Below are 14,262 nucleotides of genomic sequence, written 5' to 3'. Positions count from 1 at the left end.
TGCGACACCGTTCTTCGGCAGTCCACGGCACCACGCCAGACGCAGCCGTCTGTGCTGTGGCGTCAGCGGCAGTCCACGCTCCTGCCAGTCTCCGACCAACGCTAAAGCCGTCGGCACACGGACCGTGCATCCGAACGCTGAGCTTTAAACGTGCCGAGTTTCTTGTGGAACAGCACGTTCGGGAGTCGCTACGAACGTGCAGAGCAATATCCAGCATGTCAGTCATTCTGAGCGTTGACCAATGAGATGGCACAACGCCACCTACGTCACATGCACGTCATCTCCCTTCGCCATTGAGCTGTGAGGCACCATATTGGCATTCAGTTCAAGCCTATACGTATGTATGTCGTTTCTGAGCACCAGCAAATTGAGAATCACTCGAAAACCCGTTGTTAACTGTGTGATTTTTTGCAGTTAGATAATGAGAAACATCATATTAGTGGGAAAAGAATTATTGTAACTTGCGTATTATGAGAGTATGTCATTTGAATGTAGCGACACACTGAAAATCCACCAAAAGCACATTGTTTTTGGTACAATTGGTTATAATTAAATTTCAGTTAGTAACATAGCTACGGTTAAAGCATTTATCAAGTGGGGACATGTTAGAATATGCCATAAATAAATTCTTGTCACGTAGCGAAGTTAGCCGGCACGGTAGCTCAGCGTGTTCGGTCAGAGGGTTGGCAGCCCTCTGTAACAAAAATAACTGGGTGAATGGATCAATAACGAACTTCAGTGGACGTCAGGGGAAGTCCGCCACGAACAATTGCAACGAACTATAACGAACAAAATAAATTAGGAGCCGGCACGGTAGCTCAGCGTGTTCGGTCAGAGAGCCGGTTGGCCTCTGTAATAAAAAAGCTGAGTGGAAGGACCAACCACCGAACTTGAACAGGATGTCTTGCGACGTCCGCAACGACCAAGCACAACGATTAATAACGAACAAAATGAAAAAAAAAGTGAGTAGCGTTGATGATTCGTGGTCAGTTACGTGATCTGATGATGGTTCGCGTCTCGCGTACTCTAAATATTTTTTTCCTAACATTCGTGTTTATAATAGGTTCTGATGCTTTATTATTAGTGTAATGTAAGTATATACTACAATATTTGATGCTATGTAAGTATAAGTTCACCTCTTTTTGAGGAGTGAGTTTGTTCGATTGGGTTAATCTACAGGACAACTTGCGCTACTTGTATAAATATATTTTGATCCTCTTTCTTTTGAGTCCGTGATTTATATGTTCTAAAGATTCTGCTACTGGGTAGGAACAGTGATCAAGTAAGAATGACCTTAGGGCTTTACTAAAACATGAGAAAGATAAAATAGTGTTTATCTTAAGTGGAGAAGTATCGCAAAATTCTGTCGCACTGTTTGTAATGGAACTTCTATAAGGCTGTGTCCTTATTGATTGGATATGGTACTCTCCTTTTCGTCTTAAAACATGTATATCGATACTGAAGTTTCTATATTACATATAGAACAACGTGACTACGATATGAACAATGGAGGAAATGGGCGTTTTAATAGAGATAACGGAATTTTAGGCGCGCCTTTTGAGTAAACAGTGTGATTTACGAACTAGAAACATCCCACAACTGCCGCTGGAGTGCGTTGCCATCGCGTATACCGCATTGGAGCCCACCTACCGTATGCACAAGTCGCATCGTTCCTGAGCATTCAAAAGCACATTAAACTTGGCACGCTCAACGTTAACGTTCGACAGCACGACCCGTGTGCCGACGGCTTAAGGGACGGCACAGAACGTTGCGGAAAATCCATTACTTTTTCTCGAATCACAGGTGTATATGTGGAGGGGTCACCTGCTTTGTGCTCGGTGCATAACACGGCGCGGCAGGCCTTCCCAGTCGCGGTCAGACTCGGTCGGCCGGGATGCCGACAGTGAGCCAGCCTGCCCCCAGGTTCTCACGCGCTGCAACACGGGGCGCCCCACAGATCTGGATGTTTGCTCATTTCGACCGGTCGGCCCAGTGGAGACCTACAACGAGGACCCTTCCAGAGCCTGTCACCGCTGGTAACGCCGCCTCGCACGAGTACGCGGCATCTGCGTGTCATTCACAACGACCACTCGACGCCGATGCTGTCCGTATGCCTCACACGCCCCACCAGGTCTGAGGAGAGCGCTAGGCACGAACGACACTCGGGCAGTCTGTTGTCCGCCCTACCTGTCACAGAGATTTGCAACTCTGGTCACTCACTTCACTCATTTTGAGCCGCAACGGGCGATCAGTGATAATACATTAGAGGAGAAAAACTTCTTTCCCAAGATCGCTAAAATAATCTTAGTCCTCGATGGCCGGTTTCGGTAATCAGAGTTACCATCATCAGATTTCGACAGACGCGTTACCGCATACGTCTTAAAATAGCAGTAAAAGTACTAGTCTAGCGGTGCCGTCGATGCCACGGTATACTCTGTTGTGACTGATGTAAGATAGATGTATGTCGTCAATAAATGTGTATTAGTTCTTTTAAGTTTGTCATCGACAGGAAGTCCAAAATGGCTAAGCATGGATGGCTAGAGGACAAATGTAAGGATGTAGAGGCCTATCTCACTGGGGGTAAGATAGAAACTGCCTACAGGAAAATTAGACCTTTGGAGAAAAGAGAACCACTTGTATGAATATCAGGAGCTCAGATGGAAACCCAGTTCTAAGCAAAGAAGGGAAAGTAGAAAGGTGGAAGGAGTATATAGAGGGTCTATACAGGGGCGATGTTCTTGAGGACAATATTATGGGAATGGAAGAGGATGTAGACGAAGATGATATGGGAGATATGATACTTCGTAAAGAGTTTGACAGAGCACTGAAAGACCTGAGTCGAAACAAGGCCCCGGGAGTAGACAACATTCCATTGGAACTACTGACGGCCTTGGGAGAGCCAGTCCTGACAAAACTCTACCATCTGGTGAGCAAAATGTATTAGACAGGCGAAATACCCTCAGACTTCAAGAAGAATATAATAATTCCAATCCCAAAGAAAGCATGTGTTGACAGATGTGAAAATTACCGAGGTATTAGTTTAATAAGTCACAGCTGCAAAATACTAACGCGAATTCTTTACAGACGAATGGAAAAACTGGTAGAAGCCGACCTCGGGGAAGATCAGTTTGGATTCCGTAGAAATGTTGGAACACGTGAGGCAATACTGACCCTACGACTAGGAAATGAGACACTTAATGTAGTAAAGGAGTTTTGCTATTTGGAGAGCAAAATAACTGATGATAGTCGAAGTAGAGAGAATACAAAATGTAAACTGGCAATGGCAAGGAAAACATTTCTGAAGAAAAGAAATTTGTTAACATCGAGTATTGATTTAAGTGTCAGGAAGTCGTTTCTGAAAGTATTTGTATGGAGAGTAGCCATGTATGGAGGTGAAACATGGACGATAATTAGTTTAGACAAGAAGAGAATAGAAGCTTTCGAAATGTGGTGCTACAGAAGAATGCTGGAGATTAAATGGGTAGATCACATAACTAATGAGGAGGTATTGAATAGAATTGGGGAGACGAGGAGTTTGTGGCTCAACCTGACAAGAAGGGATCGGTTGGTAGGACATATTCTGAGGCATCAAGGGATCAACAATTTAGTACTGGAGGGCAGCGCGGAGGGTAAAAATCGTAGAGGGAGACCAAGAGATGAATACACTAAGCAGATTCAGAAGGATGTTTGCTGCAGTAGGTACTGGGAGATGAAGAAGCTTGCACAGCATGGAGTAGCATGCATCAAACCAGTCTCAGGACTGAAGATCACAACAACAACAACAACAACAAGTTTGTCATGCCTATTCCTGAGAAAGAGTACGTTCACTTTTATTTCAAAACACATGCAATAACCTGTCTGTCGAGATCTGAGGATGATAACATTGATTACCGAAACCGGTCATCGACTATAGATATTATTGTTAGCGACCTTATCTTCCGCAATGTCCAGTCATTTACATACGTCCCTATAGTGTTTACGCTTATGAAGCTGCATCGACAACCGACCGTGTCTTCCAGGTGCTTCGCTCTTTTTACCGTGCTGTGCGCCCTGTTACAAGCAAAAGTTTAACTTTTTGCCGAGTAATACGTCCTTTAGTAGCCTTGTGAATCTCCTGCTCATAACTGACTGTTACACGGTCCAGCTTACGCAGTATCTTGCGCTTCTGCGGTCGTTAGGTTTGTTAACCTTCAGACACCGACTGTACACAAATGCAGTGTTTTACAGATACACGGCTTTGATGGGTGGTAGAACACGCACATTTCTGTATTTTAACGTTATTTTGCTTCAATTGTAACCCTACGAGCTGGGGTGCTTCCCGTGTGAGGACTGCGACAGTGTAGTAGGACTGCATGGCTTCTTGGACGTAGGGCACAAATGTAGGGCTGTATGATGTCTAAGAAGCAGCACAGTGAAACTGGACGTATTTTGTGGATGACGAACGATACATGTGATTTAAAATGGTGATTTTCTGCGTGAGTAAATTTATGAGATGATTGATGACGTTTATTATACAATAAAACGTATCAAAAATTTAAAAAAAGGCTGGTTGCATATTTATACATAAATAAATGAGACTACTTGGTATCTAACAAGTAGCCCACTACGGTATTTCAACATGGTGTCTAGCTGCAGAGCCCCGTAGTGGGACTGGGTCGTCCCTGAGAAATGGAGCACTGATGTGGTAGTGTGTGCCGTGGGACAGCAACGCTGCGATACTACTGTGCAGCACAAGGCAAGTAGCTGGTGACGTTTGCTAACAGCGGAGTTTTGCATGTTAAAAGGAGTGACGCCGGATGAGGTATAGAGTGAAAGAGATGGTAATGTAAAATTCAGTTTATTCCATAGTAAATTCGTGTCAGTATTTGAGAGTTCCTTTCCTAAAAAATTATCCAGAAGTAAATCGTGAATAACTAAGGGAACCGAAATCTCATGTAAGAGGAAGAGTGTAATTATATGGATGCCAGAATAAATTTAGGTCTGACGTTACTTTCATAGTGCAAAAAATAGTGTAGTATTTTAAGGTAAGTCTTTAAGGCGTCTAGAAGTGTGCACATCGTGACAGAAATAAATTATGCGGATAGTAAGATTACAGCTATGTGGGATATTGTCAAACAGGAGATAGGACAGCCAGCCAGTGTACAAGATTCCATAACAATTAAACTAAATGACAATGTTCCGACTGATAATCAGCAGCTTGCGAATACCTTTAACAATCACTTTCTAAATGTAGCACCAAAAATACTATTCATTGGTTCAGTTGAAGAAGCAAGAGTATTAAAAATGTCATTCCATCCACAAAACTTTAAGCCACTAGAAGTAGCACGAATGCCGTTCAGTGAATTTAATGGAGTGATAAAAGTTAAAAAAAAAACAAAAGGTCATTTGATGTTGATGGAACATCAAACAGAATTCTGAAATGTTATTCCAAATTAATAAGTAATGTCCTTAGAATCACGCATCACCGGGACAGGGAGTTTTTCCAGACAGGTTAAAATATGCAACTGTTAAACCTGTTCATGATAAAGGTCATAAGACAAACTTAAACAGTTGTCATCAAGTTTCCTTACTGACATCGTTCTCCACAATATTCGGAAAAGTAATGTACTCAAGAGTCGTTTAACACTTAAGTAGAAATAGTTTATTTAGCACTTCACAGTTTGAATTCCAGAAGGTTATCTTGATTGAGAATGCTATTTATATATTCACTCATAAAATATTACAATCCTTAAATAATAAAATACCGTCAGTTGGTATTTTTTTATCTTTCGAAGGCGTTTGATTGTATAAATCATGTTACTCTCTCAGAAAACTTCAAGTTTTTATGGAACTTAACAGAGAGAATGCAAAAAGTTGCGATGAATAATTCAAACAACGTGGGATAGGTAGAAATTTTAGTGACTGGGGAGAAATCACAAATGGAGTCCCACAGTGTTGAATTTTGGTTCCACACCTATTTCATATACATTTCAATGACACTGCACTTAACATTCAACAAGCATAACTGATACTGTTCGGAGAAGATACTAGTGTTATAATAAATATCATTAGAGAGGAAAGAACAGAAGATATGGTAAATAATATTTATCAGAAAAAATGTAAAGTGGTTCTTAGAAAATGGAATCTTTCTAAATTTAGAGAAAAGACGCTATATTCAGTTCCTTACAACAGTTATACTCAGAACTGCTGTAGCACATGAGCAGGAGTCAGTAAATAGGTAGAATATCCGGAATTTTTGGGTGTTTATGTTGATGAAAACTTGAATTGTAAGAGGCACGTTACTTAGCTTCTCAAAAAGTTAAGATCAGATACTTCTTATAATTCTGATATATATATATATATATATATATATATATATATATATATATATATAATATATATATATATCTCAAAGAATCAACCTCCTGACATATTTAGCATATTTCCACTGTATAATGTTTTACGTAATAATTTTCTGGAGTAAGTCATCATTTATGAAGATGGCACTGATTGCATAAAACCGAGCAGTAAGAATAATGTATGGTGTTCACTGATGGGTGTCATGTAGGTACCTGTACAAGGAGCTAGGCATTTTAACTGCCCCATCACAGTACACATTTTCTCTAATGAAATCCATGATAAACGACCCATCATAGTTTGACAGCATCAGTTATGTACATACCTACAACACTAGAGGGGGAAAACGACTCGTTATCAAAGCTGTCAGTAGCTCAGGGAGGAGTTCGATATGCAGCAACAAAAATGTTTGGCCATTTGCCCGATAATATCTGACAGGTAGCAAAGCAAGTTTTTAAGTTAAAATAATTTCTCCAGGGTAAAAGAAATGTTCAAATGGTTTATGGAACATGTAACAAGCTAATTACGTCCTCTGCTCCGGTGTAGGGATGTTGGTTATCCCTGAAGAAACTGCTTTTCGGTTATATTGGCTTTTTTTTCCACGCCAATTCAACCTGACTTTCAAAATCGCTCGAAATAAGCTGTTTCTGAAATAAACGATTTTTTTTTATTCCTAATATTTCCTGTAAAAATGTTAGAAATCGAAATAAGACGGAAATAATGTTGACTCCCACAGTTTCAAGAGACATAAAATGAACATATCAAATTAAATAGGCAAATCAAAGAAACATTACTCCATCTACCGTTCACTGCTGTCCTCGAAAGGTGATAAGTGGTTGAAAACTACAACAAAATCATCAGTACTCTCCTATTGATTATAATTTTTTGAAACTCTGCTCGAAAATCATGTTCTAATCGGGTATCATAGCACTGTTTGAGCAATACGAATAGTCAGTGCCAAGGGCGAGAACTCAGATTAAAGAACTCTGTGTTTCGTGTTAATTTGTGCGCTTTCAAGGGCTTCAAGGAGATAGAGGCTGTTATGCAGACAGAGCCAGCAAATGAGCTACTGTTTCTATTAAATACTATAAATGAATTTTTGTTAAATTTTTGATTTATCACTGTTACCATAGTTTCCTTCCTCTTTCATTATTTCATAGAAATGGCTGACAAACCTTTAATTTTTTAAAGCAAATGAGACTTCGTAGCTCACTGCTTCGTCACTTCGGGAAAATATTTCCAGACTAAGATTGGTGCCACTCAGCAATACAATGGGTATAAGAACGAAGGCTTCCACGGCCGGTGTCATAGTGATCAAAATTCTTGTGGGTATTGTGCCACGTCATTGCTAAAAACTAACAACAATAATAAACTGAAACCGACGTTTCGGCCGAATTGCAGCGGTCTTCCTCAGGGCACGAGGAAGGTCGTTGCAATTCGGCCGATACGTCGGTTTTAGTTTATTATTGTTGTTAGTTTTTAGCAATGACGCGGCACAATACGCAGAAGAATTTTGATCACCAATACAACGGGTGTCCGACGAACTGCCGTATAGACGAGGTGGGTGGGGGGGGGAGGGGGGGGGGAAAGTCTCCAACAGTGGACGCACGCGCGTACCTTAAGCCGCGACGCACGGCAACGGCTACATTATTGTCTGAGCTATGCAATACCGATCATCTTATGTATCTATTGCCAGTTTCTGTCGCCATTGCTGTTGAAATAACACTGGTTGCTTTTCCCATTTTCCATCAGAACGCAATATATCAAACCAATTCAAATTTCACGAATAAAAATTACTCCTTTTGTCAAAAAGTTTATTAAAACGAAAACTTTTAAAACTGCTCCTGTGGCTAATCCATATTGATATTGTTACAAACATGTAGGAAAGGGTGTCGGTTATTGAGAACTAAAACACCGCTGTCGGTTTTAAGCGGTCGGTTTTTCCCACTTCTACTGCGGCGCCCAGTTACGTGGGAACACGGGAAGTCGCCAAGTCGCTTTGTTGACTGTGGAGCACGTGCCTTGCGATACGGGGAAGCGAGTGGTCATGGTCCACCTTCCCACGAACGGCGCTGGCCAGGGCACAAACAAACAGTGTGTGACCACCGTGGCAGGGGAGGGGGGGGGGGGGGACAGGGGGCACCCATTACATCTACATCTAGATCTACATTTATACTCCGCAAGCCACGCGACGGTGTGTGGCGGAGGGCACTTTACGTGCCACTGTCATTACCTCCCTTTCCTGTCCCAGTTACGTATGGTTCGCGGGAGGAACGACTGCCGGAAAGCCTCCGTGCGCGCTCGAATCTCTCTAATTTTACATTCGTGATCTCCTCGGGACGTATAAGTAGGGGGAAGCAATATATTCGATATCTCAACCAGAAACGCACCCTCTCGAAACCTGGCGAGCAAGCTACACCGCGATGCAGAGCGCCTCTCTTGCAGAGTCTGCCACTTGAGTTTGCTGAACATCTTCGTAACGCTATCACGCTTACCAAATAACCCTATGACGAAACGCGCCGCTCTTCTTTGGATCTCCTCTACCTCCTCCGTCAACCCGACCTGGTACGGATCCCACACTGATGAGCAATACTCAAGTATAGGTCGAACGAGTGTTTTGTAAGCCATCTCCTTTGTTGATGGACTACATTTTCTAAGGACTCTCCCCGAGTGGTTCTGCAGCGGGTCCGCCAGCTGCTCGGATAACGGTCTGCGTGGGACCTGTGTTGGGCTCACTACAGGGCAGGACTCAGAGTGTTTAGTGAGCTGCAGTCTACATCTACACCTGTACCCCGCAAGCCACGTTACGATGTGTGGCGGAGGGTACTTGTGGTAGCATCGTCGTGTCCCCCGTTTCCTTGTTGCATTTGCGAGTGGTGTGTGGGAACAATGACTGTCGGTGAGGGTCCGAATGTGGTCCGATTTCTCTGATTTTCATGTGGTGCTCGTTTTGTGGAACAAATCAGGGAGGAAGAAGTATGTGGCCCGATTCTTTGCACAACACAGTCTTTCGGAATTTCCCTCCGTGATGCACAGCGCTCTCTTGTAGCGTAGCCAGACTGATAACTCCAGAAAGGTTCAGCCGTCCTCTCGCTGGCCTGTGTGCGGCGCCGGCTCCACTGTGGCAGGGCCTCGGCAGCAGTAGCTTGTCTCTCACCCGAAGATGACGGCCAGCCGGGCTGTCGAAATATTGCGTCGACTTGAAGATCCGGCTGCAAATCCGAGAAGAGTTTTACAGGTCTCAGTATTAACTACAGTAAGACCAACAAAGTGTACAGTTAGTATGCTGGCACCGAGATACTAATAAACAAATTATACAAATACTTGATGAACTGCTAAACTTTGAGACATATGAAAACAATCTTAGGAAAGAAACAACAGGGTAAAAGTGACTTGCAGTTCATTTGGGAAACCGAATGCTGTGTTCAGAACTAAATTGCCTCTGTAGCTTAGGCGGAAAGTCTACAGCCAGTGCATACTGCCAGTACTGGCCTACGGATATGAAACACGGAGTTTAAATGCAGCAAAAGTCCAAAAATTTAATGTCGCCAACTAGAAATGGAAAGATGTAGGAAGGGCATCTATGCTAGATAGCGGTGCTGGTACAGGGTGAACAGTTTACCCTCGACTAGCAGGAGCCGTCGCACATGGAGGTGCATCAGTAGATCTACCTATTTTTTCATTACGCTTGGCAGGGGTCTCATCAATTCTTGGTGCAGTAAACTTTATTTCAATAGCAATTAATATGCGATCAGAAAGTATAACTGTAGACCAAACTCCTCCATTTGTTTGGTCTGTTGCCCTTCTCGTTCTTCTTTCACTTCCAGTTTTAGCAGACAAACTAACTGATCAGAGAAGAATCACGGTGTAAGTGTATATTTTTATTTTTTTATAATGATATATTTTATGATTTTGGTTGGGGTGGCTTTAAATATTATGGGCTAGCATGAGACTTTTAATTAACTTATACCGCGATAACACTCGTACGGACATCGGTTGCCCCGAAGTACGTACGATATAATATTTTTTAAACACTGCGCGCGACTCACCGCCTTCTAATAAATAGTTTGCGTGAGCGCTGCTATTTAGAAAAGAAAATATGCGTATTCTTACCCAAACTGTAATTATTAATATGGGTCTCAGGGGCTACTGGTTATTTATGTACCAAATTACATAAAGATTAACTGAGATATTGCGGAATGTAATGATTTTGAATATTTCTTATTCATTATTTGCAAGGCAAAACTGGAGAGAATCGCGTCTGCCGTTAGGCGGCCAAAATGAAACATACTGAACTCAATCAGTATTCTAAATATTAATAAACTAAATCTATTTTGACTCTTTTCAACTTTGAAATTAATGAAAGATCAAAACTGAGAAGTCTCTCGCGTTTACATTTAATATTATGACATGATATTTTAATGAAATATTACAATCAGCGTAAGTTCTGTAAAAACTTTGTTAATTATAATTAATAGTTGCAATCATGAGAGGTGACAACTACGTCAATAATACACACTTTCTAATGACAATTTCTACTATACTTTTCAAAATACAGATAAAACTTACGTCAATTATCAGACAGCACTACAATGGCCGCCTAACGCTAGACGAAACAAAACAGGAGAGCTAGTTCAATCAAAGCATTGTCTCTGATCTTCATGGCCTATGTTACACAGAGATTATACCAAAATAACTGTGTTTTGTTAATTACATCGATATTTGTGTTTTGATAATAATAACATACATTCTTTACTATTTGTTATACATCGCGCGCCGGCCGCGGTGTGCCGAGCGGTTCTAGGCGCTTCAGTCCGGAACCACGCGACTGCTACGGTCGCAGGTTCGAATCCTGCCTGGGGCATGGATGTGTGTGATGTCCTTAGGTTAGTTAGGTTTAAGTAGTTCTAAGTTCTAGGGGACTGATGACCTCAGCTGTTAAGTCCCATAGTGCTCAGAGCCATTTGAACCATTTGAACCATACATCGCGCACACGTACAAAGTTTTGAAGTAATTTATAATTCACACGTGTCATAACAAAAACTTCCTTTTCCTTTCTCAAAATGTCCATTTATGTGACGTACCGTCACAGAGGACAGCAGAAGATATGACGCGATAGTGACTGAAACCGCAGCGGTCTTGTTCACGTCGAGTTGCAGCGGGGGACCACCACTTACAGACAATATCACGCTGTCAGTGTTGTTACGTCAGGGTCAGTTAAAACAGGCGGTTCCAGTCGAGGTGACGGGGCCGAGCGCCGCACGCCCTGCCGGTCGCCCCGCCCACCCACGCACGCACTGGCACCCCCCCCCCCCCCCCTCCATCTAGCACCACGTTCATCTCGGCCTCTCCAAAACTCTGCGCGTCACCCCACTGATGCGTTTAACACACGCCTCTCTCCTCACTGCAGAACTACTGATGACTTAATTTATGTGTTCCAAACCCCTTCTGTTTGTCGCTTAGACAAACAAAAATCATAGAGTTTATGGTAAAACGTACTGTCTTTCTTGCAGTTCAATTCACTCCCTACTGGACAAGCATCCTGGAATTTTGGAAACTGCGGAATGAGCCGAATATCCTGTGGAACACCTATGAAGAAATGAAACAGGTGAGTTCTGTGTAGCAATAATATATATATAATATAGCAATATTTATTAGCTCTATTGAATGAAACTATTAAGCCAGCGCCATCAACAAGTATTGAAGCAGTAGACATAAAATGTAACTGTGGCTGAGTACCAGACTCTTGCTAAAGTGTAGGAATACGCTGTCTGACGACGAGTATTCTCACACGCCTGTGTAAAGCGAAGCTGACCGCCAGCTGTCAGCAGGGGTGGACCGCCAGTATAAAAGGACGTGGGGAACGCCGCAGAGGAGCGGCGGCAGCAGAAGCGGTCAGCGGCCAGCAGGGCTCACTGGCTGGTCAGTGGGTGTCATCTGAGTGACGAACCCGTCAGTGACACGTCAGTAGTTCTACAGCTGTCCACGTCTGCTCTTAGTGATGCGATTCTGGAGTCTCTCCGCAAAGCAACGACGACACACTCAGGTTCTCTCAGACAAGGACGTTGGAGCATTGCGGTGGGTGGTTGTAAAAAATCGCCTGAAATCACCGCAGGGAATAGCTCGTGTGTTCCAGATTTCTAGAAGTAGTCTAGCTGGCACAGTCACCATCTGAACCCAACGGAACACCTTCTGGGGTGAATTAGAAAGTCGGCTTCGCTCCACCTCCCAGCATCCAACATCACTCCGTACTCTGGTTCCGGCTCTTGAGGAAGAATGGCCAGTCAGCGTCCCCAGCAGAGGTGAAGCCATCGTAGAGGGCCATGTTAAAGTCCTCTGTTCTCTAATTGGTATCCAGAGACTTTTAATCGCATGGTGTATAGGTATTACTGTCAGTGACGCTGAGCAAACGCTGAAATCGCTAGACGTGAGCAAGGCTGGAGAACCCGGTGGAATACCTGAGAGGCGGTATTGAACTCCTACAAAAAAGGGAAGCACGAATGGTCACTGGTTTGTCTGACCCCGGAGAGAAGTTCAACTGGCAGACGCTTCGAGAAGACGCCGGCTGTCCGGCAAAATCGTATTTACATAGTTTACACATAAAGCGTCGTCCGAAACCGTACTAAATGCCTTCGCCGAAAATTATTTTGAACAATTAGTTGAGGACTCCGTTAGAAGTGTAGATGGTTGCGGAGACACACTTGACCTCTTGGCAACAAGTAATCCCCAGCAAATAGAGAGCACCATGAGGGGTACAACTATTACTGACCACAAGGTCTTGTAACGAAACTGGTTACCACAACACCTAAATCCACTGACTGTAAACGCAAAATTTATCATTCGGCAGAGATGCCTCAGATCACCGTCTATCCTACTTCACAGAGCGACGAGCCTCCGAACCCGACCTTCTGTGCAGAGCCGTCGACGTCCAAACATTCGGCGCCTGGTCGTAGTTTCAATGTCGTCCTACCTCTTTCCTTAGGTGCTCAAGACAGTAGTACGTGAACATCCGACCAGCTTCGCCATTTTCTAGATACTCGTTCGCAGGCTCTGCGTAACAATGATACGCGCTTCGTGAACGTCGCTTGTCTGAATGGATTTCACCATCTGAAGCACATATCTTGGCTAGGCTGATCCCCCCGTCCGTGTCTGCTCCCCATATACACTCCTGGAAATTGAAATAAGAACACCGTGAATTCATTGTCCCAGGAAGGGGAAACTTTATTGACACATTCCTGGGGTCAGATACATCACATGATCACACTGACAGAACCACAGGCACATAGACACAGGCAACAGAGCATGCACAATGTCGGCACTAGTACAGTGTATATCCACCTTTCGCAGCAATGCAGGCTGCTATTCTCCCATGGAGACGATCGTAGAGATGCTGGATGTAGTCCTGTGGAACGGCTTGCCATGCCATTTCCACCTGGCGCCTCAGTTGGACCAGCGTTCGTGCTGGACGTGCAGACCGCGTGAGAAGACGCTTCATCCAGTCCCAAACATGCTCAATGGGGGACAGATCCGGAGATCTTGCTGGCCAGAGTAGTTGACTTACACCTTCTAGAGCACGTTGGGTGGCACGGGATACATGCGGACGTGCATTGTCCTGTTGGAACAGCAAGTTCCCTTGCCGGTCTAGGAATGGTAGAACGATGGGTTCGATGACGGTTTGGATGTACCGTGCACTATTCAGTGTCCCCTCGACGATCACCAGTGGTGTACGGCCTGTGTAGGAGATCGCTCCCCACACCATGATGCCGGGTGTTGGCCCTGTGTGCCTCGGTCGTATGCAGTCCTGATTGTGGCGCTCACCTGCACGGCGCCAAACACGCATACGACCATCATTGGCACCAAGGCAGAAGCGACTCTCATCGCTGAAGACGACACGTCTCCATTCGTCCCTCCATTCACGCCTGTCGC

At 43.8% G+C, this 14,262-nt stretch overlaps 1 protein-coding gene across 1 annotated transcript in view; it reads left to right on the top strand.

The window, feature by feature from the left end:
• LOC126425185 (luciferin sulfotransferase-like) overlaps window positions 1-14,262 on the top strand; it is a 65,025-nt gene that overhangs the window by 33,538 nt on the left and 17,225 nt on the right. The window contains exon 6 of the mRNA XM_050088139.1: window positions 11,850-11,944. Within this exon, the coding sequence (XP_049944096.1) occupies window positions 11,850-11,944 (95 nt within the window). The remainder of the gene's footprint in view (window positions 1-11,849; window positions 11,945-14,262) is intronic.

This window comes from Schistocerca serialis, chromosome 10 (assembly GCF_023864345.2).
Source record: "Schistocerca serialis cubense isolate TAMUIC-IGC-003099 chromosome 10, iqSchSeri2.2, whole genome shotgun sequence".
Taxonomy (NCBI): Eukaryota; Metazoa; Arthropoda; class Insecta; order Orthoptera; family Acrididae; genus Schistocerca; species Schistocerca serialis.
Note: the sequence above shows the minus strand (reverse complement) of the source record. Positions and strands in the feature narration are given on the sequence as shown.